We start from the raw sequence: 26,677 nt of genomic DNA, 5'->3' as shown, positions 1-26,677 counted from the left end.
ATGAAGCTGGTTGAGAGAATTCCAAGAGTGTGCAAAGCTGTCATCGAGGCAAAGGGTGGCTATTTGAAGAATCTTAAATATAAAATATATTTTCATTTGTTTAACACTTTTTTGGTTAATACATGATTCCATATGTGTTATTTCATAGTTTGTTGTCATCATTATTATGCTACAATGTAGAAAATAGTAAAAATGTAGAAAAACCCTTGAATGAGTAGGTGTTCTAAAACTTTTGACCAGTAGTGTACATTATTTACCATTACCATTCATTTAAATAATCTGAAACACAACCAAAACCAACAGCAAATGCATCCAACAAATTTGTAGAGCCACAAGCTTGACGTAGTCATTGTTGGACCAAATACTTTTCACTAGTTTAAAGTGAATTTCTCCCAATACCTTTGGTCCACTGAAATGTGTGTGGGGGGGGGGACTACGTACAATGTACAAAAGGCGCTGTAATTTCGAAACGGTTCACCTGATATGGATGAAAATACCCTCAGATTAAAGCCAACAGACTGCACGCTAACCTCATAGTCATAGTTTCATTTCAAACACAAACTTTTGGAGTATAGAGTCAAAAAAGTAAATGATTTCCCAATAATTTCATTAATAATTAGACCAACCCACAGTCAAACAGCAAACTTCTTATAGAAACCAATGCGATTCGAAACACTTCATCATTAACTCCTGCAAACTGACACACTCAGAGAGAGAGAGAGAGAACACAGTGCAGAACCTTCGATACAAGACCACATATCAACTTGTTTGCCTTCATAAAGGTAAGAGTAGCTTTATTTCTGTTAGATTTTTCTGAGAAGAAAAACATTTATTCCCTTGAAAATCCCTGCACCAGTATTTGTTTCTTGGCTCAAGAAATGCAATTCAATTTTATTGGTTGTGTGTCCATTCGAAAGAGTAAAAAATTCAAAATCAAATAGCTAAATGATTCTTGGTATGACCGACTTAAAACAATTACACTTTGGATGGTGTAGCAATACACCCAGTCACTACAAAGATACAGCCGTCCTTCCTAACTCAGTTGCCAGAGAGGAAGGAAACTCAGGGATTACACAATGAGGCCAATGGTGACTTTAAAACAGTTACAGCGTTTAATGGCTGTGATAGGAGAAAACCGAGGATGGATCAACAACATTGTAGTTATTCCACAATACTAACCTAAATGGCGGAGTGAAAAGAAGGAAGCCTGTACAGAATAATATTCCAAACATGCATCCTGTTTGCAATTAGGCACTAACTTAAAACTACAAAAAATGTGGCAAAGAAATTCACTTTATGTCCTAAATACAAAGCTTTATGGCAAATCCAACACATAACTGAGTACCACTTCATATTTTCAAGCATGGTGGTGGCTGCATCATGTTATGTATATGCTTGTCATTGGCAAGGACTAGGGAGTTTTTTAGGGTAAAAAAAACCTGGAATTAAATGTTGTGTCTTTGGCTATGCCGGATTAAGTGATATGACATGCTATTCTATAAAATCCTTTCTCTGTAATTAATTTTACCTTATCTATTACTGGGGGACCAGTACAGAAAAAAAAGTGTGAAATGTATGCATTCACTACTGTAAGTCGCTCTGGATAAGAGCGTCTGCTAAATGACTAAAATGTTAATGTAAAATGTAATTAAGTAGAAAGTCGGGGCACCACGAAAGAATGTTTATAGAGCTGTTATCTTCCGAATAAACTCTTAAAGACCTAGTAATATTTTACATCAATAGCAGTCAATATTAATCGTCACCTTATTTCAGTCTCATCTGAAAGTTGTAAATTCTTGGTTATCTTCATGAACCCTGGCTAACAAGTTGAATCAGCAATACAAAATTGGGTTTAATTATTTATTTACTAAATACCTAACTAATCACACAGAATTACATATACACATAATGCAAATTATGTCATTCATAAAACTTCCCTGGGGGACGGAACTATATGACGGCTGGTTACACAAAGAGAGGGGGTTGGGCTTGAATGAAAGAGCGGGAAGACTGAGGAACAAAGGGAGAAGCTGTGCTATCGTAAATACAGTATCTTATGCATTCTAAATTACCGCCCATTTGGAAAAGGAAAATGCAATAAACATTTACTCTGAGCTGCGCTTCGGTAGGTTGGTCGTAGATGCTGGCCGTGTTGGCCAACAGAGATCTTCCCACCTCTCGGAAGAATGTCTCTGGTGGTAAATTGGATACGTTGTAGTATCTTTGTTGTTTGTTAGACTGGATACGTCGTCCGTCCTTTCCTAGCCCACGTTTACAGCTGCTGTTGCTAACTCAACAGCTAGGATGTCTCACTTCTTTAGTGAATAAGAGTTCAAAGTTCATACCATTCACAACTAAAGCTCACGCTGAGGTTGGCTTAGTTCTGTAGTTGACATGTTAGTCCTTTTTAACGTATGGACCGTCGTCCTATCGTCCTCGGAACAGAAGGTTACATTTTCGTCAAGGGCTTATATAGTGGAGGGAGAGAAGGGTGTGGTTCATAGTTTATAACCCATGTCTCTTCAGAGGGGCGGGCCACTGATTGAGCAGGGCTCTAACCTTATGAAAACCCAATTCTCTCATTTGGAAGCTAAAATTACATTTAATCTTTTCACAAATAGTTTCATTTAAATTGCACAACAATTCCATGTGAATCTGATAACTATAATGTGTAGACTTTCCCAGATACAGTTTATGTCGTCCTGTCATCAGTCATAATGTCTCAGATGACAACCGAACTGACATCCATATTCATTAAGTACCATCGCATATTTTCAACTGGTTCTATTACCGAAATATGGTTCCTTTCTCCCCACTTGTTTGATGTTCCCAGACTCTCTATGTTTAACAAAGGCTATTCAAGAGTCCTTCTGTAGAGTCAGAGAGAGAGAGGGAAGGGAGAAAGGTATTTATGGGGGGGTCATTAACCTTACCCACAGGCCAACTTCATGACATTATCTTAGCACAGGCAAAATCCTAGAGGTTAACCTGGTTCAGGCTGCTTTCCAACGGACACTTGGAGACAAATTCACCTTTTCACTTTTCAGAAGGACAGGTGTAATTGCTGCAAAAGGTGATTCATGTATTGAGTCAAGGGTGTGAAAACGTATGAAAATTAGATATTTATTTATTTATTTATTTTTATAAATGTGCAAACATTTCTAGTAAACGGGTATAAATACTTTTTAAACAACCTCGTAGGGATCCCTTAACGCTCAAATCCCGTTAACGGGATAGATTTGACAACATCCGGTGAAATTGCAGAGCGCCAAATTCAAACTACAGAAATATAAATATTTAACATTCATATAAATACAAGTGTAATACATCAAAATAAAGCTTCACTTCTTGTTAATCCAGCCGCGGTGTCAGATTTCAAAAAGGCTTTACGGCGAAAGCACACCATGCGATTATCTGAGGACAGCGCCCCGTATACAAAAACATGAAAACCATTTTTCAACCAGGCAGGTGCGACACAAAAGTCAGAAATAGCGATATAATAAATGCCTTACCTTTGAAGATCTTCATCTTTTTGCAATCCCAAATGTCTCAGTGACATAATGAATGGTCGTTTTGTTCGATAAGTTCCTTCTTTATATCCCCAAAATGTCAATTTATTTGGCATGTTTGATTCAGAAATACACAGGTTCCAACTCGCCCAACATGACTACAAAGTATCTAATAAGTTACCTGTAAACTTAGTTCAAACATTTCAAACAACGTTTCTAATCCAACTTCAGGTACCCTAAAATGTAAATAATCGATACAATTTAAGACGGAGTAAACTGTTTCCAATACCGAAGAAAAACAACGAGGAGCGTGCTCATGTTCACACGCACCAAAAGGCTTGAGTCCATCTGAGTGACACCTAGAAAGAATAGGACTACTTCTTCATTTCTCAAAAGAAAAACTTCGAACAATTTCTAAAGACTGTTGACATCTAGTGGAAGCCATAGGAACTGCAATCTGGGCCCTAATACATCAGGTTCCCATAGAAAAGCATTTGAAAACACAATGACCTCAAAAAGATTTTCCCCTGGATGGATTGTGCTCGGGGTTTCGCCTGCCAAATCAGTTCTGTTATACTCACATACATTATTTTAATAGTTTCAGAAAGGTTAGAGTGTTTGCTATCCAATACTACCATGCATACGCATATCCTAGCTTCTGGGCCTGAGAAACAGGGAGTTTACTTTGGGCACACTTTTCATCTGGACGTGAAAATACTGCCCCCTATCCCGAAGAAGCACTGTATATGATGTGAGGAAATTATTCTGTTTTGATTGGCAACACTTACTCAATTGATTTGTGGGTCTTATGTAGAGAGTTATGCTAACAAAAAGGTGCTTATCATTTGCAGTTTGTGTGAAAGCAATGTGAAAATGTTACTGTTGTGCTCATGTATGTTATTGCTCTGGGCATGTAAAACTTCAGTTTCGTACAAATGGTGTAAGACTGTAATAAAAAAGTCAAATTGAACAATCACATCTATGACCCCGTTAGACACTTTTTTTGTAGACCAACAGTGGACATTTTACAAAAGGTAATTTATTAGGCTTCCAAGGCTGGGGAAGTAGGCTGGAAAGCCTTTTGCTGTTGTTAAATTTTTTTTAAATCAGGTGGAATTACTATAATTCTAATATAAATGAATCTATGTTTAATATCATGAATCCTTAATATCATTAATATATCCTCAATATCATTAATCTATCTCTTACAGCCCCTTCTGGATAGGGGGCAGTATTGTCACTTTCGAAAAAAATACGTGCCCATATTAAACTGCCTCCTACTCAAACTCAGAAGCTAGGATATACATAGTCTTAGTATTAGTATATATTATTAGTAGATTTGGATAGAAAACACTCTGAAGTTTCTAAAACTGTTTGAATGATGTCTGTGAGTATAACAGAACTCATATGGCAGGCAAAAACCTGAGGAAAATCCTAGCAGGAAGTGGAAATCTGATGCGTGGCATCTTTTCTAAGCCTTTGCCTATGAAACACACAGTGACTAGTTACTCATTTAGCACTTCCTAAGGCTTCCACTAGATGTCAACAGTCTTTAGAAAGTTGTTTGAGGCTTTTCAGGTAAACACAGACCGAATGAGAAGGCTGGGAAGTTGGTGACACAGGGAAGGACATCACTTCATTGGCGCGCATTCACGCGAGAGGTTACTGTGTTCCAAAACATTTTTCAAGACAATGCAATCGTGCGGTTGGAATATTATTGAAGTTCTGATTGAAAAAGGCCCTAAAGATTTATGCTATACAACGTTTGACATGTTTGAACGAATGTAAATACAACTTTTTTTAAACTTTTCGTCGTGAAATTTTCCGCGCACCTCCTACATTTTGAGTAGCTGAACTGAACGTGCGAACAACAAGGAGCTATTTGGACATAAATTATGGAGTTTATCGAACAAAAGAACATTTGTTGTGGACCTGGGATTCCTGGAAGTGCCTTCTGATGAAGATCATCAAAGGTAAGGGAATATTTCTAATGCAATGTATGATTTTAGATGACTCCAAGATGGCGGCTATCTGTATAGCCTAGTGTATTTTTCTGAGCTCAGTACTCATATTATTGCTAAGAGTGCTTTCCTCCTGAAGCTTTTTTGAAATCTTTCATAGCGTTTGCATAAAGGAGATGTTCATCTATAATTATTTGAATGACAGTTTAATTTTGTATCAATGTTTATGACAAGTATTTTTGTAAATTGTGGCGCTGATTCACCGGCAGTATTTGAGGGAAAATATTTTCTGAACGTCATGCGCCGATGTAAAATGCTGTTTTTATATATAAATATGAACTTTATCGAACAAAAAATGCATGTATTGTGTAACATGATGTCCTAGGAGTGTCATCTGATGAAGATCGTCAAAGGTTAGTGCTGCATTTAGCTGTGTTTTGGGTATTTGTGATGCATGCTAGTTGCTTGGAAAATGGCTGTGTGGTTGTTTTTGTCGATGTACTCTCCTAACATAATCTAATGTTTTGCTTTCGCTGTAAAGCCTTTTTGAAATCGGACAACGTGGTTCGATTCAGGAGAAGTGTATCTATAAAATGGTGTAACATAGTCCTATGTTTGAGAAATAGAAATTATTAGATTTGGTTTTGAATATGGCGCTCTGATTTTTTTCACTGGCTGTTGATCCCGCTAACGGGATCGGAGCGGAAAGAGGGTTTACTGCATACTTTTAAACATGCACATTTAAAAAAAATAACTATTATAATAAAACATTCTTTAAAGTATACTTTTTAGAGAGAACTAATGTTACTGTCCCCACTACAACAAAGAAAGACTTCAATACATGTAATTTTGTCCGTGACATCCTATGGAGGACTGCTCTTTATGAGGAGAACCAATATGGCGGCTGCTGGCTTCAAAGCCAGAGGGAATTCCTTTGGTCTCTACTGAGTTAACTAAAAGCTGATTTAACTTTCTTGCACCTTATTTGTGGAACGATCTTCTAAATGTTCAGAAGGCTGATGGAGTATCTTATTACTGATGAATGTGTTTTATGACCATGGTTTTCTTTCTGCTTGCATTGTGTATTTTCTATAATTTATGTAATTCAGGGCTCATCTGTAAAAGAGATCCTGGTTTCAGTATGACTCACTGATAAAATAAAGGCAAAATAAATATAATTAATCTATCCTTTATCCAATTGTTGAAGTACAGGCAGGGAAAAGGCTAGTAATGTAGTCCGGGAGATCAGGCAAGAGGTTGATGACAGGGAATCCGATAGGCAAAAGTACAGGCAGGGAATAGGCAAAAAGGCATTGTTAGTGAGGATGGCCAAAACTATGATACACAGGAGGACTAACATGGGGAAAAACAGCGCTTCGAATAGAAAAGTGTATCAAAACAAACAATACCTCACAAAGATGGGGTGCAAAGAACTGAAGTAAATAGTGTGTGTAAATGACATACAGGTGTGTGAACAGGTGATTAGAATTCAGGTGATTGGGATCTGGAGAGTCAGCTGCGTTCAGGGGATCTATGTGTTTGAGAGTCTGATCTTAAAAGTGGGCTGGAAAGTGGGCTGCGTTCAGGGGGTCTATGTGTTTGAGAGCGTGAGTTGGAAGCAGACATTACAATATCCTTAATATCATTAATATATCCTTAATGTCATTAATCCTTAATGTCATAAATACTTAATATCACTAATATATCCTCAATATAATGAATCCTTAATATCATGAATGTATCCTCAATATAATGAATCCTTAATATCATTAATGTATCCTTAATATCATTAATCCTCAATATCCTTAACCTATCCTTAATATCATTATTATATCCTTAATATCATTAATCCTCAATATCATTCATCCTTAATATCATTACTCTATCCTCAATATCATGAATCTATCCTCAATATCATTAATCCTCAATATCATTCATCCTCAACATCATTACTCTATCCTCAATATCATTACTCTATCCTTAATATCATTAATCTATTCATAATTTCTTTAATCCTTAATATCTTTCCTAACTGTGTTTTTCTTTTCTCAGGAGAAAGCAGTTTTTGTGAATGTCACATAGCCACCATGAGGCCCACTGGACTTTCCATTTTCATTGTCGTCCTCTCAGCCTCTGTCCCGGGGTGCGGTTCCATGTGGCCTTACTCCACACCGGAGTGGCAACAGGTTAACAATAATCGGCCAAATGAAGCGGAAATGCACTTAGTGCTTGGGCCACCCGATGTCTTCACCACTGACCAAGCTTACATCGATTACGGAACTTCTTACTTCAAAGGGAAAGAAACTAAGGTGTTGGTTTTAAAATTAAACATGGACCAAAACGGTCAACCTACATTTCAAGAGCTTAGCAGGCCAAATTGGATGAGCGATGAACTTATTCAGAATGCTAATAGAGTCAAGATTACCTTGATTTCTCATGGTAACAGAAAACTTGTAGAGTCAACAAACGATGGACTGAAATATTATGGTGTGGACTACAACATCAACAACATGGATTACCAACAACTGGCTAATGCGGTGAAGTTATTGGTCAGCAATATGAGACAACCCCAAGTTGAAATGCGATTCATCGTGTGTAATGCTGGAACGGATGCCGCAGGGAATTACATGACTGGATTCATGAAGGAGGTCAATAATAATAATCTGGGGTTCCAGCTCCGTGAGATTGTGGCGTACGACACCTTCGTGTCAACAACCAACACACTTAATGTTTACCAACCCACATTTTCTAATTTTCCTGAACAACTATTCTTTCAAAATTATGAGAAATATGGTGTGACATCTTTTCCTGATCTCAACCAGGGGCGAATGAGGAATGAAATGACCATAAAAGATGAAAGAAGAGTTTTGTTCACTTATGAAAATGGAAATGTGCTTCGCAACCCCTTGCGAAAAATTACTAATATTAATAATAACCAAATGGACGTCGACATGGAAACAAACATAAATCGGTTTAATGACCAAAACAGCTTTGGGGAGCAGCTTGATAATAACTTACATGGTTGTTTCAAGAAGAGGCGACGACGCAGAAATGTGTGCAATTCAGAAGAGTATGTGGTGAAGGACAAGTCATTGCGCATTAAAGACGGTCAAGTGGAGGTGGAAGTGGCAAGCAGGAGGAACCCAGAGGACACCCACCTGGTCTCCTTCCCTCTAGATGAGTCCAAAACCTTCTACACCCGGCAGATCGAAGAGAATGCCATGCATCAGGGCAGTCGGGTGAAAGCGGCAGGCGGGGGTGCCCTGGACAAGATCAACAGAGGCATGGCGGTGTATGGCATTGTGGCTGGCTTCATTGGGGCGGGGAAGTTTTTTGCAGAGAATGATACAGCCAGAGGGGCCTTTACTCTCACCCAGTCTCTACACGGGCTCGGGGGGCTGACTGGCGTGAATCAACAGATCTCCAAAATGTCCCAGAACATATTAAAAAGCACCATCCGTAAAGGGGCAGAGAGATTGGGTCTGGAGAAGACATTGGAGAGAGTAAGCGGCTCACTGGAAAGAGTTCAGGAGAGTGCCGCTGGACAGTTTCTGAAGGACATTCCCTTCATTGGCTTGGGTTTCCAATTCTATTTCATAGCTGAAGATTCTGTAGCTATTCAGACAAGCAACAACTCTGACCCAGAACAGAAGAAATATTATGGCTTAAAAGTTTCAAACTTAGTCTTGGACGTGTCAACCACTGTGCTGTCCATTGCTGAAGTGGCCTTCCCTCCTGCCGCACTCATTCTGGAGCCCATAATCATTGGCCTGACCATAGTTAGGATGTCTATCAGTGATTTTTACTGCGATGTTGTGAGTGAGCTGGACCGACTGCCCAAGGGGGCTAATGACATACAGAAACTGACTGCTGTTTTAAAAGGGTTAAGGGAAGGTGCTTTGGATTTTGGGACTGGAGGGTTGCTGAGACAGATGAAAGAGGTGGATGAAGAATACAGGAAAAACCAAGAGCTTCTGCGAAATTTGTCTTCTGCCAGTGCCTATTACAGAATAGTGGCCAATGACGGAAACGTAAGCACCATCGACCTGACGGAAGGGGCGCTCTCACAGTATGGGGGTTTGATAACGGTCCGGCTGTCAAACCACGGCAATGTCACCATTCAGATTGGAGGCATTGATGACGGGCGAGGCGGGGTCAAAACCATTGTGAAAACATTCCACAACCCTGCCATTCAGAGCATCATTCTTGGGGTGGGGGAGTCTCGCCAGTTCCTGTACACCCAGAAGACTGCAAACCTGTGGTGGGTCATCCCAGTTCACTCCCAACAGGTCATCTGTGGAGAACTCCTGCTCCGCTCCTCCCTGTTTGGCACCTATTATGGGAATGACAAGGACAACTCATTCTTTGCCCTCCATCAACCCGCAGCAGAGCAGCCTCCACCAGCTCCCTCAGACCCCTGCGCTTATGGAGGCCTGGATTTGGACTACGTGATCCGGAACTACCGCTACACCATCCACGGTCATGGGGGGGATGACATTTTCTTTCTCGGGTCTCAGGCTTCGGTGCTCTCTGGTGGAGAAGGGAAGGACCTTTACGTCTTTCCCACAGACGGAAGCATTTCCGAGATTGACAATTTGTCCCACGATTTGTTTGAGGATCACCTGTTGATAAAAGCACCTTTCAGCCGCATTGATTGTATCCGGAATCAAAACGATCTTCTCCTCGTTTACGGACAACAGAAGAAGCACCAGATCACCATTCGGAACTGGTTTAGCCACAGCAACGTTAACTACTATCAGCACATGACATTTCAGTCTGCTGATGGCGTCATGTTTAAAATAGCAGACAGAGGACTTATGGGGCACAAGTTCCATACTAACTGTGTCCCGGAAACCCTGGACAACACCAAATCCCAAAGTCCGTTATCTCTCAGACTGGAGGGGGATTACCAAAGCGTAATCAGGGTTTTGGGCAGCAATTTTAGTGACAGCATTTTGGGCAACAAGAGAGACAACGTTCTCAATGGTGGTCCGGGAGCAGACGTACTTGAAGGAGGAGAGGGAGCCGACACCTATGAGATCTTCCCAGCAGAAGGCTGTGATATCGTAAACAACTACGCCACAGACCAGAAAATAGACTTGGTGGTGTTTCACGTGCCCTTCCAGAGGATTCGTGCAGAACTGCTGGATGATGGTGTTCGGGTGACAGACGAAAAAGAGCCGAAGTCAACGTGCTTCCATTTGCAAAAGTGGAACATTGACAGACAATATCAACACTTGGCATTTCTGTCTTCTGATCATGTGACTTTTTACATCTCAAAAAGTGAAGACAGTGGGCTGGTAAAGACGCCGCTGATTGTCGACCTCAGCACGGAGCAACACGGCAGCACCGTCAACCTCAACAAAACTGACCAACACTTCCACACTGTGGTGACTGTCTTCGACTCCCCCTATGATGACATCATTGTCGGGAATGTGCTGGGCAATTTCCTCAGCTGCAGCGGGGGCAGGGACCACCTGCAGGGAGGAGGTGGCAGTGATAAATACGTCATCAAGTCTGGCTGTGGAGGAGCTCATATCAACAATTTCGCAGAAGACAAAACTAGCGACGTTTTGTTTATCCAGTATGCCTGGGGGGAAATCAAAACAGAGCTTCGATTGCCACACCTTGTTTTGAAGGTGGCATTTGTTAACATTGAAGTCGCCCTGTGGAACTGGTTCCAGGGTGAGAACTTCCAACACCTGGTTGTGCAGACTTCTGACGGCATCATCGCCACCTTGCCGCTCAATGCGTCCGACCAGGACATCATGAGTCCCATGGAAATTAATCTCAGCAAGGAGGAGTGTATAGACCAGAAACAATTCTTTGACTTGAGCAAAGAGCCCTGGAGGAAAGTGGAAAGGTTCCAAGCCAAATCTAGCAAGTGTTCATACACTGTGATTGGAAACTCGTTGGACAACTTCATTGACCCTGGCATTGGAAACATTTACAAGTACCAGTACCTGCGGGGAGGCAATGGGTCAGACACCTATGTCATTGGCCATGCATACGGCTATGAGAACGAAATTGACAACGAGGCAGGAGACATGAAAATGGACAACCTCTTCCTCCAGGTCCTCTATGAAGACATCGAAGTTCTCCTGGAGGGACCCCACATTATCATGTTCTCCCGCTCTAGGAACGACTCGGTCCGTGTCCGCTTGCTGAAGTTCTTGAAGGGGCCGAAGTTTCAGCACCTCCTGGTTCGTTCCTTGGATGGATTTCTGTTCAAAATCAATGATGATTCTTACCCCTACAAGTCCGTCCTCAGCATTGACATGGCATCCTCCTCCAAGAGCTGCAACATCAGCTGTGCCTCATCAGGAAGTGAATTCAGCAATGTTTCTAGAATACGTGGCGCCACTGCCTTCAGTAACTACATCACAGGGAGCAATGGCAGTTTCCTTATTGCCGGGGGCAACATGAAGGACTATATCCATGGCAACCAGGGAAGTGATATGATCGAGGGCTTTGGAGGAAATGACATCATCATCGGAGATGGCGGGAATGACGTCCTGGAGGGGGGAGAAGGGGAGGATGAAATCCAGGGTGGCGAGGGAGACGACTTCATCTACGGGGGAGGTGGGGCCGACAGGATTGACGGGGGTCCTGGGATCGATACAGTGTTCTTCAGTGGAGACGTGCGGACAGGCAGCGGGGTCACGGTGGACCTACACTCAGGCAGGGGGTGGGGAGCAGATGCAGAGAATGACACCTTCACTGGTGTGGAGAGGGTGATTGGGACAGAGTTCAACGACCTGCTGATTGGCGACAACGAGGATAACCAGCTGATTGGGAAATTCGGAAATGACAGTCTGGTGCCGGAACACGGGTCAGACCTGCTGTGCGGGGGGCCAGGAAGAGACCTTTACATTCTGGACGACAGCAGCGGAGTGAAACACATTGACAACTTTGCCTCAGATGGGATCGAGGATAGCGTTCTATTTCGTAACTTCGCCCCCCAGGACGCCTGCTTCTTTACTTTAGAAGGAAACCTTGTTGTTTCTCTGCACTATCGAGACCCTCTTCTAAACCTGATTGGCAGAGACTCACTTACTGTTATATTTGACAACTGGAGCAGCAACCGCTCGCTTTACCAACACATCAGCTTTGCCTTTGCAAACAACACCCTGACTGACTCATCCTACTTCAGCTCAGCTGTTGAGATTAGCACCTCCCTCAAGGCTTTTAACTCATCCCTTCCACCCTTCAGCGTGACACGTGCTAATGAGACGGCCATTGTAGTCGAAGACATTGCTCTGGGGAGAGTAGGAAGTGTGGCAGAGTCAATGTTCCGCTATCATTTAAAAGTGTCAGATCAGCTTTTCCACAGCGACACTTTAACTTGGGGTAACATCCCCTCATTGGAAATCACTGGCCTCCTTTCTGGAGTCCTTTACACCTTTCAGCTTTACCTGACGAAATGTGAAGTTCCAGTGCTGGTTTTATGGGAGGCAGCACAGAGAACGAAACCTAATCCACCAGTGTCTCTGAAAGTGCTGCACGTCACCCACAGCAGCGTGATGATAAACTGGGCTGCACCCCCTATGGGATCCGACCCCGACAGCGAGAGGTACACTTACGTAGTGCTTGTGGAAGAAGACAGCGGTGATCTGGTGGCGCACTTCAACACCAGCGACATTATGGCGGAAATCCGCGACTTAAAACCGAAATCTGCATTCAGGGTCTTTGTGTCATCGGTAATAGAAGAGATGGAAAGTCAGAAGGCTGTCTTCCCAGCAATAGAAACTCTAAGCATATGCCTAGGCTTCATTGCCCCAAGTGGAAGCACTATCGTTGAGGAGAAAATGACAGCGGATGGACCGGTGGCGGTGATTGAGTGCCTGGAGGGCTACCAGCTGACCTCTAGCTCTGAAATTCAATGCACACCAACAGACCTATTACTACCCTTGGATAGGTCCTGTGTCCCCAGAGGCTGCATCCATTGGGGCGATCATGTTCCTCATGGCAGAACTATCTCTGTTATCTGTCTTGGCTTCCTCTTCGAAAGCACATGTCACTACGGTACTTTACAACCCACCCCTCCGTTGTGCTGCAGGACCCCACCGGAGATCAACAACGGGCATCACCAATCCTTGCGTCACTCAAACTCCATTACAATCGTCTACAGCTGTGACTCAGGGTACGATCTTTTTGGGGTGTCCAGCTTCACATGCCAGGTAGAATCAGGAGAGTGGTTTCCACCCACTAGAGGTGGAATACTACTCTGCAAACCAATCCCCTGCCTTGCCCCTCCCCAGGTTCCTCATGGTAAATTCTATTCACCTTCAGGTAGCATAGGGAATTTAGAAGAAGGCGACTCTCTGTACTTGAGATGTGATGATTACTACCACATTTCCTCTGAGGACCGCACCATAACCTGCCACGGTGGTGACTGGGGATTGATAACCTCATCCTGTGAGCCTAACTTCCAACTTGTCAACATTCAAGACGGCCTTTACGACTTAGTTTACAAAATCCAGACACAGATATTTTACCCTCAAAATATTGGTCCCTATGCCAGGTTATCCTGCGAAGACAGACAGTTGGAGTTTGTAACACTGATATCTCAGGAGGTGAAATGTAGAAAAGTAAAGCTGCAGACAAGTGGCTCGGATTATACAGGGATCGTTGAAGGGAACGTGGACGGGGCCGGTTGGAGCAAAATTTGTGTTGAAGACTCAACTGCAGCTAAAGCTGTCTGTGGATACCTGTTTCCTGGTCATGGTGAGTAAGCACTTATATACAGTTGGTGGTCCAAAATGATTGACACCCTTGATAAATATGACTGTATGAAAGTAATAATACCAATACCGAGCTTCAGTATAGTGTATGCTCCAATTATTTTTGAAATTATATAATTTTATGCTAATGCAGTTGTTCAGATAATTTTGCTTAACAAGTTTTGTTTAACTTTTTTTCTCTCAAAAAGATAAGGGTCAAAATTATTCAGACACCCTGACAAGCACACACACACAGACACACACACACACACACACACACAGACAGACAGACAGACAGACAGACAGACAGACAGACAGACAGACAGACAGACAGACAGACAGACAGACAGACACACAGACGTAGACACACACACACGCACACACACACGCACGCACACACACACACACACACACACACACACACACACACACACACACACACACACACACACACACACACACACATAGAAAGACACGCACACATAGGCAGACACACACACACACACACACACACACACACACTCACAGACACACACACACTCATATTGACACACAGTCATAGACCCCCCCACACACACACACACAGAAAGACACGCACACATAGGCAGACACACACTCAGACACACACACACACACATAGGCAGACACACACACACACACACACACACACACACACACACTCACTCACTCACTCACAGACACACACACACACACACACTCACTCACTCACTCACAGACACACACACACACACTCATATTGACACACAGACACACACACTCATAGAAAGACACACACACACACACACACACACACACACACACACACACACACACACACACACACACACACACACACACACACACACACACACACCCATATACAGTGCCTTCGGAAAGTATTCAGACCCCTTGACTTTTTCCACATTTTGTTGGGCCTTATTCTAAAATGTATTAAATACATTTTTTTCCTCATCAATCTACACACAAATCCCCCTTAATGACAAAGCAAAAACAGGATTTTAGAAATGTTTGCTAATTTATAAAAAAATGTAAAACTGAAATATTACATTTACATAAGTATTCAGACCCTTTACTCAGTACTTTGTTGACGAACGTTTGGCAGCGATTACAGCCTTGAGACTTCTTGGGTATGACACTACAAGCTTGGCCCACCTATATTTGGGGAGTTTCTCCCATTCTTCTCTGCTGATCCTCTCAAGCTCTGTCAGGTTGGATGGGTAGCGTTGCTGCACAGCTGTTTTAAGGTCTCTCCAGAGATGTTAGATTGGGTCAAGTCCGGGCTCTGGCTGGGCCACTCAGGGACATTCCGAGACTTGTCCCGAAGCCACTCCTGCGATGTCTTGGCTGTGTGTTTAGGGTCGCTGTCCTGTTGGAAGGTGAACCTTCGCCCCAGTCTGAGGTCCTGAGCGCTCTGGAGTAGGTTTTCATCAAGGATCTGTACTTTGCACCGTTCATCTTTCCCTCAATCCTGACTAGTCTCCCAGTCCCTGCCGCTGAAAAACCTCCCAACAGCATGATGCTGCCACCACCTTGCTTCACCGTAGGGATGGTGCCAGGTTTCCTCCAGAAGTGATGCTTGGCATTCAGGCCATAGACTTCAATCTTGGTTTCATCAGACCAGAGAGTCTTTAGGTGCCTTTTGGCAATCTCCAAGCGGGCTGTGATGTGCCTTTTACTGAGGAGTGGCTTCCATCTGGCCACTCTAACATAAAGGCCAAATAGGTGGAGTGCTGCAGAGATGGTTGTCCTTCTGGAAGGTTCTCCCATCTCCACAGAGGAAGTTTAGAGCTCTGTCAGACTGTCAGACTGGTCACCTCCTTGACCAAGGCCCTTCTCCCCCGATTACTCAGTTTGGACGGGTGGCCAGCTCTAGGAAGAGTCTTGGTGGTTCCAAACTTCTTCCATTTAAGAATGCTGCAGAAATGTTTTGGTAGCCTTCCCCAGCTCTACTGACAATTCTTTCGACCTCATGGCTTGGTTTTTGCTTTGACATGAACTGTCAACTGTGGGACCTTATATAGGCAGGTGTGCGCCTTTCCAAATCTTGTCCAATCAATTGAATTTACCACAGGTGGACTCCAATCAAGTTGTAGAAACACCTCAAGGATGATCAATGGAAACAGGATGTAATTGAGCAAAATTTCGCGTCTCATAGCAGGGTCTGAATACTTATGTAAATAAGGTATTTATTTTGAACTTTTAATACATTTGCAAAAGTTTCTAAAAACCTATTTTCACTTTGTCATTATGGGGTATTGTGTGTAGATTGCTGAGTATTATTTTACTTATTTAATCCATTTTAGAATCAGGCTGTAACGTAACAAAATGTGGAAAAAGTCAAGGGGTCTGAATACTGTACACACATATAGACACACTCACTAAACAAACACAGAGAGAGACACACACACACACAATATAAACTCACCAGACATACTAATAACATATTAATTTCCAAGTACTGTAATATAAATTCCTCTTATGTAATATTGAGTTATTGAGTATACTGTATGATGAGTCTGGTGAGTTTATTTTGTTTATATTTCTGTTTCCATGACAGATATTGTGTTTATATTTCTGTTTCCATGACAGATGTGTGTTATATTGCTGTTTTCATGTGCTCTTGTATTTTGTTGCTGTTGTGTATACAGAATGGACAGCATCAGTGATCGACAGTGGAGGGTTTATTTCTCAACAGACACACGTCTGTGATGTCATGGGATGTAGGTTCATGCCAGAAACATTGATCTGCAGCAAACAGATCCAATGCAGACACCGCTGTGATCCCTATGAAGTTCCCAATGGCCAAGCATTTTGTGCCTCCAATTTTGAAGGAGAAAAATGTGATATAATGTGTAACCGACTCTATAATCTCGAAGTCTCCTCCCAGATCCGGTGTACCAGTTCTGGATGGTCAAGCTTTCCCTACTGCATCGGTGAGTCAACACGGTTATAGCTATTTTTTCATTTGGCTACCTACAAAGGCTACAAAATACAATCCATTCCATACAAAGAACGGCAATTTTCTTACTTCCATTTTCTCCCCAATTTGGAATAGCCAGATATTGACATATTTATAAAAAAAAATTGAGAGCAGTAAATTAAGCGACCAGTACATGGGATGTCTAAGTGTAATAATCACAACAATAACAACACCAATAAGAGATTTCATAGTAAAAACACAGGTCAGCATAAGACAAGGGTAGCCTACACTATATTTATAAAAATCTTCCCACATTTTCATTCTGATTTTCAGAAGGGGCACGGTGAAAAACAGGTTGCAGAACACCTTTGATTCACCAGAAAGTTTTTAAAATGTATTTTTCCGAAGTCGTACGCAATGACCATACAATGCAATCTGAAAATACAGCCGCATTACAGCTTGTTAAATAATTTAATGTAAATATAAATGTGCTCCAAAATATACTCGCTGAATTATTTTACTAAATAAGACATGACCCCTCTCGAGTCGTAAACTTTCTGTAACTAAAAAGGGTTGAATAGAACGTACTCCAGTAAAATACTTAACTGAGGGCAACGCAATGTTTTGAACGATCCTTTAAAAAAAACAGAAGCATAACGCCCTGTTTCCCACTGCTGGCTTGCGTCTAAAACTAGGCAGGGTTGGTCCTGGTCGGTCCCTGAATGGGAGACCAGATAGTGTTGGAGGGCCAGTAGGAGTCACTCTTTCCTCTGGTCTAAAAAGTATTCCAATACCCCAGGGCAGTGATTGGGGACATTGCCCTGTTTAGGGTGCTGTCTTTTGGATGGGATGTTAAATGGGTGTCCTGACTCTCTGTGGTCACTAAAGATCCCATAGCACTTATTGTAATAGTAGTGGTGTTAACCCTGGTGTCCTGGTTAAATTCCCAATCTAATCATCATGGCCACCTAATCATCCCCTGCTCCCAATTGGCTCATTCATCCCTCTTCCCTGTAACTATTCCCCAGGTTGTTGCGAAAATAAGAATGTGTTCTCAGTCAACTTACTTGGTAAAAAAATATTATAAAAAACTAAACAGCCTTACTGTAATAACTGTATTATTCGAAAGAAATGTACATTTTAAAGGTCCAATCAACTTGTTTTAAAAGATAAATCTAAATTTAAAAAATGTATGGGTAACAATGAAGTACCTTACTGTGATTGCTGTGATTGCACAGCCAGAAGAGGACTGGCCACCCCTCATAGCCTGGTTCCTCTCTAGGTTTCTTCCTAGGTTTTGGCCTTTCTAGGGAGTTTTTCCTAGCCACCGTGCTTATACACCTGCATTGCTTGCTGTTTGGTGTTTTAGGCTGGGTTTCTGTACAGCACTTTGAGATATCAGCTGATGTCAGAAGGGCTATATAAATGCATTTGATTTGATTGTTTCAATTAAAATGTTTAAAAATTAAGCCCTTCGTACATCAGCTGATATCTCAAAGTGCTGTACAGAAACCCAGCCTAAAACCCCAAACAGCAAGCAATGCATGTGAAAGAAGCATGGTGGCTAGGAAAAACTCCCTAGGAAAAACTCCCTAGAAAGGCAAAAACCTAGGAAGAAACCTAGAGAGGAACCAGACTATGAGGGGTGGCCAGTCCTCTTCTGGCTGTGCCGGGTGGATATTATAACAGAACATGGTCAAGATGTTAAAATGTTCATAAATGACCAGCATGGTCAAATAATAATAATCATAGTAGTTCTCGAGGGTGCAACAAGCACGTCCGGTGAACAGGTCAGGGTTCCATAGCCGAGGGCAGAACAGTTGAAACTGGAGCAGCAGCACGGCCAGGTGGACTGGGGACAGCAAGGAGTCATCATGCCAGGTAGTCCTGAGGCATGGTCCTATGGCTCAGGTCCTCGGAGAGAAAGACAGAAAGAGAGAAAGAGAGAATCAGAGAGAGCATATTTAAATTCACACAGGACACCGGATAAGACAGGAGAAATACTCCAGATGTAACAGACTGACCCTAGCCCCCCGACACATAAACTACTGCAGCATAAATACTGGAGGCTGAGACAGGAGAGATCAGAAGACACTGTGGCCCCATCTGATGATACCCCTGGACAGGGCCAAACAGGCAGGATATAACCCCACCCACTTTGCCAAAGCACAGCCCCCACACCACTAGAGGGATGTCTACAACCACCAACTTACTGTCCTAGGACAAGGCCGAGTATAGCCCACAAAGATCTCCGCCATGGCACAACCCAAGGAGGGGGGGTGCCAACCCAGACAGGAAGACCACGTCAGTGACTCAACCCACTCAAGTGATGCACCCCTCCCATGGACGGCATGGAAGAACACCAGTAAGCCAGTGACTCAGCCCCTGTAATAGGGTTAGAGGCAGAGAATCCCAGTGGAGAGAGGGGAACCGGCAAGGCAGAGACAGCAAGGGTGGTTCGTTGCTCTAGCCTTTCCGTTGACCTTCACACTCCTGGGCCAGACTATACTTAATCATTGGACCTACTAAAGAGATAAGTCTTCAGTAAAGACTTAAAGGTTGAACAATTTCTCAAACAAGAATTTTGCTAGGACTGTCTGGGAGGGATCTGAGTTGGGAGGGGAAAAATGAAAACTAGCTGTTATTTGCAGAAAGTTTTGGAACTATCTTTCTTATTGGTCTTTTAACTAATCCACTGGCCAAAACTCTATGCACCAAAACAAGCTGAAATGTCAGGCGGTCTTTTCAAATAGCTATTACACTATAGTAGTGAAAATGCACTGCAACCTCAATTTGTGCTCTAAATATGCCCCTTCTGAAAACCAGGCTGTTTTTTGCAAACGTGCGATTTCCACTTCCAGGTCACATGAGACTCCTCTTGTATCTAGTTGGCTGTGCAGAAGTATCATTTGACTATGTTGATAATGATTATCACAGTGCTTGAAAAAATACACGGGACAATGGCTTATGGGGGAACTCGAATTGTTTTGTGTTTTGTGTTTTACATGTTCTCATATGTTGCTGCAACTGTTATTAAGTAAGGTGTGTACATCCTGAAAATGTGTTTTACGCTATTACATTTCAGTGTACACAATGTCCAAGATGACTTCACATATACCCTTATTAAGAAGAACCTGAGAACTTTTCCCATCATATTGTTTGCTCATGTGTCTATGATGGAGGGGTTGATGGGAAGTGTCCTTCTAAAGTTCTTTATCTGAAAGAGTACATTAGGAAAGCCATCTTGGAAACTGAGCACTGTGTAGAGACTGCAATTTAATACCGTGGACAGGATGTCAAAACATTTCAAGAATAAATACAATACACACACCTTATTTAAACAGTTGTGGCAACACATATAAACATGTAGCACACACAAAAGAAAAACCACTTGAGATGGTTAAATAAAGTTGCATTAGTGACTAACTCTTGCCTAAAGTACAAATATCGTTTCAACAGTGTTGCTCCCAGAATATTGCACTGAGCCACTCCGGGAAATCCATTTCTATTAATCTATTTGAAAGGTAAATACTTATTTGACTAACCTGCATTCTTTCTCTCTTCTACCTTCTTTCTTTCTGTTACCCGCCCCCAGAGAGTGGGGACTGTGGCCATGACAACGAGAGGGGACCCCATTTCATGAAGTGCTTGAGCAAGCTTTGGGTCGAGGCAGGTTGTAGCCTCCAGACCGACGGTTCTCCTACAAGGAACCCGAAATTTGTAAGATACTGGAACACAATGACTGTGAGTGAGGTGAGGAGAGACATGGCCGAATTCCCCAGAAAAGATACATTCACATTCAACCCCTCGTGCGAGGAAGATGAGGAGTGCTTCCCCGCCCATGCCACGGTGCTCACCAGTGACGGCTCCAGGAGAACCATGGCAGAGCTGCGCTTGGGGGACAGGGTGCTGGCTGTCGACGCTGCTGGCCGGCCCACCTTCAGCGAGGTCCTCCTGTGGCTTGACCGGCGGAGCGGCTCAAGGGAGCGCTACCTCCTGCTGGAGACGGAGGGGTCCGAGGAGCCCCTGTACATCACGCCTGACCATGTTCTCTTCATCGCCCCCGACAACGCAACAACCATTGACTTGGCCAGCGACGCACGCAGGGTCCCGGTGTTCGCCAAGGATGTCCTGCCGGGCCACCTAATCTACCTCCATGACTCCAGCACCGGATCACTGGAGGCCAAACGCGTGACTGAAGTGAGCGAGGCAGAGAGCCTAGGGGCCTACGCTCCCCTGACTGTGGAGGGGAACTTGGTGGTGGACGGACGTCTAGTTTCCTGCTACACTCTGCAGTGCCGGCAGCATCTTGCTCACCTCACCTTCGTCCCCTACAGGCTCCTCCACATCCTGCGCTCCTCACTCCCTCTCCTTGGGGACTGGCTTCTGGCTCCCCCACGGCAGGGGCAGGAAGACCAGGAAGGCATGCACTGGTACGCCAGCGCCTGGTACCAGCTGGGCCTGTGGATGGGGTATCCGTTCGGTGAGACATGCTATCCCACCGAGCTGCTGAGGTACCACTACCCAAGACCTGCCACTGGTCCGCTGTGAAGGCCGCCCACCTAAACTCCTCCACAGTCAGATATCAAGATATATAGAATGATAGACTGATTATTATTATTATTAATTTCTTAACAGATGCGCCACTTATTTGTCTTTCTATAAACTAGGGTACCAGTGACGATTTCCTACACTCAACAACTTGTCATTGAGTCATTGATAATGATCTGCCCATTTTTTTCATGTCCATACATGTCATTACATTACATAAGATATAACGGGGGATCATAGTTATATTCAATAAAATTGACGTGTTGATTGAAGTGTTTAACCCTTTATCATGGTTGGTGTCTTGACGGAATTTGTCCAAAATCGTGTGACATAAAACATTATTTTTTTTCTCCTTGCATTTATGGCAGTGTATATTGTCGTTATATCATATATTACGAATGAATCAGTTAAATTAGACATTGAACTGAAACGCTGTAAGAATCCTGGATCTAGCTGTCTGACTGTTTTCTGTATAGAGATCTCAGAAATGCAGCGTAACTACAAAACATTTCATTTTGTGTCTCCTTATGTTGGGGGGTGAAAATAGTTTTCATGGCCACACAAATACCACATTATGTGTGCGATTGCAAAATCAAATGCTTTTAACTGAAAGAGTCACCATACCTTCATAATGCTTTAATAAATCTTTAATTTGACACATTTAGCACGTTTACTGTGCATTTCTCGTTAAGTTGTATCTCAATTAAAACCCCTTATGAACTGTAAAGAACCAACATGCAGTATTGTGTACAAAACAAGTACAATATATTACTTGCAGTGTGTACTTGTCTTGGACAGTACACTATATTCTCTGTCATATTTATTTTAATATAGACACAGGTAACTTCCAAGATAATGGAAACATTTGAGTAAATGGGGATAGTACTAGTAGGTTTAATTGGTTTCTCACAGTCATAGACTGAAATTCACACCAATTTACAGTCATAACATCAATCATATATAAGTATCAGATCCTAAACTAGCAAAACACTTAATATAACACAATGTTAAAATATGCAATATATGTAAACAAAACAACAACAACAAGTTTAAGGGTGGCAGCTTTAGAAAGCACATCTTTTCTTAGGAAGACATTTACACTGGGCTATATGGTGTATGTATGATCAGTGTAGTGAAATATGGGATGGTAGAGTTCTGACAGCAGCCTGTACGTGTCATGGGAGTGTTCAGTTTGTGGCTGTTGCGGGTTGCCTGTCCAGTAATCTGCTGTCTGCTTGGATGGAGCCAGTCTGCAAACTGGGAGTTCTGCAGGGATTTAGCAAATGTCAGTCAGATCTGATCCCATCTGCTCTCCAAAGACATGATTCTGAGGGTTTACACGAGTGTGGAGCAATTAACATCCTATCATGCTTAGGGCCATGCATAAAAATGCTGGGCAGGCCTTTATTGTGGCTACAATGGCTAGGGTGACAATGCCCTCATCCACAGCGCACAAGCGGTCACTGAATGGTTTGCTGAGCATGAAAATGATGTAAACCATATGCCATGGCCGTCCCAGTCAAGCTGACGGGACCCCCTAATGGGGTCTGGGTGTGTCTGTGTGTACCATTGTTGGACTTGCGGGTTAGTTGCAGACTGGCAGTAGATACCCATCTACGGTGCAAGCTACAATAAGCTGGCAAGGGGCAACAGCTAGGCTGTACACTCGGTTTCAGGTTAATCACTGTGAATCCAGGAAACCCCGATAGGGAAGACAAATGCCACAACCTATGATCGCGTTTAGCCTGATTAATCATGTCAAATACAGTCACACACTACAAAAACTGATATAGTGTCAAGCTAATTAATTTGCATGTCAAAGAACAAATGTAACGCACAGCGTACTCTGTTTATGCAATCAGGAGAGAGGAGAGAGGGGTAGCACTCCTAGAAAACCCACTATCTTATCTGGTGTACCAAATTCCCTCTCACTACCTGTCTTTGTTGCAAACTGCAGTACCCAGAAGCAACCGACAACCTCCCCCGTTAAGGTAAGTGAGTGCACGGCTGATACTTGCAAGGGCTACGGAGCAGGGCGTCCTGTTCCTGCTCCCCGCACAAGCCCTGGGTTTTTGGCATGAAGTAAACACGTGTGCACAGCATTTGAGAGAAATACGCTTTTTGTGCGGATATAACATTTCTGGGATCTTTTAATTTAGCTCATGAAACATGGGAACAGCACTTTACATGTTGCATTGTATTTTTCAACCTGTACAGCGCATCTGTCAATTTTTTGTCCATTAATTGAAACTGGAAAAAATATATATTTTCACAATTTTATTTAGCCAATTTTAGTCTTTTAGTCCTATTAATGATATAATTTACAAAGATTTGACTGTTTTTAAACATTCCCAAAACAATGTTTTTTCACCAGTTGTTGTAACGGCTGTCTTCAGAGAGAGAAGACCAAGGCGCAGCAGGTATGTGAATACTCATATTTAATTACAAAATAAGCATCCACTTAACAACACAATAAAGGTGTCAACGGCTGCATGCTATAAACGCAGTGCAAAAACAACCACCCACAACCCCAAAGAAAAACACACAGACCTATATAGGACTTCCAATCAAAGGCAACTCAACACACCTGCCTTCAATTGGAAGTCCCAATCAACAACACAAACATTCCCATAAACAAAACTGTCACGTCCTGACCCCAAAACTAAAACAATAGCTCCATCTGCTGGTCAGGACGTGACAGTTGTATATTTGAGTTTAACCATAATATTTGTCTTGTCTTTTCTGGTGGGTTAATCTGAAATTGCAACCAGGGGCCTGTTGCACAAAAGTAGAATTAAGACATCCGGGATAAATGACTCAGCTGAGCTCAATGAAGCCAAAACATGTGCGTCCAGGCTTAATTGGTTGCACAAAGACCAAGCCAGGATGAGCAGACACGGATTCATTAAGCCAGGTGAAACCAATCCTGGATAGGTGCGCGCTCACGGCTCACTCAAATAGACCCCGCCACAGATCACAGATTAACTGATTTACTATGGCAACTAGAGCCGCGTACTTTTCCCCGTCGGAAGCACAAATCCTCATGGAGGCATACGAGGAGGTAAAAGATATAATTAAGAAGAAAGGCAACACCGCCACAGTGATAAAGCAAAGAGAAAAAGCGTGGCAAAGTATTGCAGACCGCCTGAATGCGTAAGTAGTGCACAATTACACAGTCACCGCTCTCCTGAAACATCACAATTACAATTCAAATATTTAATTCACATCTCCAAAAATGCAGTTGTACTGTAATTATGAAACGGTTAAATTTTTAATTGAAATGCACTGCAGATATGAGTGAAATTGTGTAAAGTAACTCCATCACACTGTATAAAGCTATGATAGATTTTTAGATATTTTTACTGAAAACAAGACAAAAATACCAAGTAATTTTTTGCAGTGTGACTCCATTAAATGTGTGTGTGTGTGTGTGTGTGTGTGTGTAGATTAAACATGAACGGGCCAAAACGGACATGGCAGCAGGTCAAAATCAAATACAAGAACATTCTGCAGAATGGTATGGTCCCTGACTAATATTTAACAAAGCACAAGCATATATTGTACCCAGAAGGTGCCTGCTCACACATTGTCTGTACTGTTTTAGCAGTGAAAAAGAATACCCACAGACAAGGCACGGGTGGTGGGTCACCAAAGGCTGACCTTACCCCAGCAGAGGACATGGCCTTGGAGCTAAATAAAGGCAGGCCCGTCTTAGAGGGGATCCCTGGGGGGAAAGAGACGAGCATAGGTTCCTCCCAAGATGCCACCCGCTTCATTCAAGGTATGTCCTTCCATCTCTACATGGGATACAACCACATTCATATTGAATCAATTTGGACTGTCTGACTTTGGTTTACCTATTGCCTTGCAGTGTCTGGCAGCACTGTGTTCCTGTTAGAGCCACCAGCACAAGCACCAGACGATGCTGATCCAGTGAGTACTCCATCAAAGGCATACTGTAGGCCTGGCATGTCTTGTCTACTAGCTTCAATATGAATCCGATTAAATGTGATAGGGTGAAGGCCCCAGTGCAGCAGCAACAGCACATGATGGAGACGATGATGAGGAGGAGACCATCTCTCTGGATTCCAGAAGGCATGAGGTATCATGTTAAGACTGTGAAAGTACTATTTACTCTACAATGGTGAGGAGTCCTCATCAAAATCAAAAAATCTAATTTCTTTTACAGGACCCAGATGCTATACAGTGGGAAAACCAGCCTGGCAACATAGTGCGTATTAATAAAAGGACACCACATCCTGCCAAATTCCAGCTGCGCTAATTGTATTGTGTTCACAGAGCTCACAAGCTATCAGAAAGTTGTATGGCAACCACCTCCGGCGCCAAATAGAACTGGCAGACATAGACATTCAGTACAAGAAGAAAAAGATGGAAAATCTTGCACTGGAGTCCGAAATAAAAAAGAGGACAATTAGGAAACTGGACCTTGAAATAAAAAAACTTGAGAGGGAGGTGAGATATGCCTTCAATGTACACTGTATGCTAACTGTAACACAAATGTATTAATCATTATTTTTCTTTCCTCCCCCAGCTCCAAGAAGATGACACAGCTCAAAATAAAAATTAGGTATATTCTCGTAAAGTCAAGTGAGCCATGACATATGAGCTCTTATTGTGAGCACACAGGACGGTGGCATCTTTCTAAGGTTTTTTTTATTTTCCCAGGAATCAGTACAACCAAGTCATCGTTATAAGGCATCGCCCTCTTTTGCCCACCCCCCCAGCACCAGGTGTGGCCACTAGCCTATATGAAGGCCCAAAATTGTGTGTTCCTTTCTGCTCTGACAATGGCATGCCCATTCGTGCGAGATGTGGTGGATGAAGAAGCACTTGTGCTGAGGAGAGCCTTCAGGCGAGAAAGGGTCTTCAGGGACCGGTTGGACCCACTGGCCTTCCCTGATGACCATCTATATGAAAGATACAGGTTTTCTGCAGATGGCATCAGGTATCTATGCAGACTACTGGGTCCCA

General features: G+C 42.8%; 1 protein-coding gene across 2 annotated transcripts; it reads left to right on the top strand.

Annotated features, from left to right (window-relative positions):
- Positions 1-472: 472 nt before the first annotated feature.
- LOC115200554 (uncharacterized) lies at positions 473-22,349 on the top strand. Of its 2 annotated transcripts, none has more exons than XM_029763715.1 (4): positions 473-782; positions 7,523-14,197; positions 16,863-17,147; positions 20,730-22,349. In XM_029763715.1, exons 2-4 carry the CDS (start codon positions 7,558-7,560, stop codon positions 21,683-21,685), a joined length of 7,881 nt encoding a protein of 2,626 aa, XP_029619575.1. In that variant the 5' UTR covers positions 473-782; positions 7,523-7,557; the 3' UTR covers positions 21,686-22,349. The 2 variants fall into 2 exon arrangements, with proteins under 2 accessions (XP_029619575.1, XP_029619576.1); XM_029763716.1 differs by lacking the exon at positions 473-782 and adding an exon at positions 6,937-7,077.
- Positions 22,350-26,677: the final 4,328 nt, after the last annotated feature.

Source organism: Salmo trutta, chromosome 9 (assembly GCF_901001165.1).
Source record: "Salmo trutta chromosome 9, fSalTru1.1, whole genome shotgun sequence".
NCBI classification, from domain to species: domain Eukaryota; kingdom Metazoa; phylum Chordata; class Actinopteri; order Salmoniformes; family Salmonidae; genus Salmo; species Salmo trutta.
The sequence above is the reverse complement of the archived record's forward strand: the minus strand, read 5'-3'. Positions and strand labels throughout refer to the sequence as shown.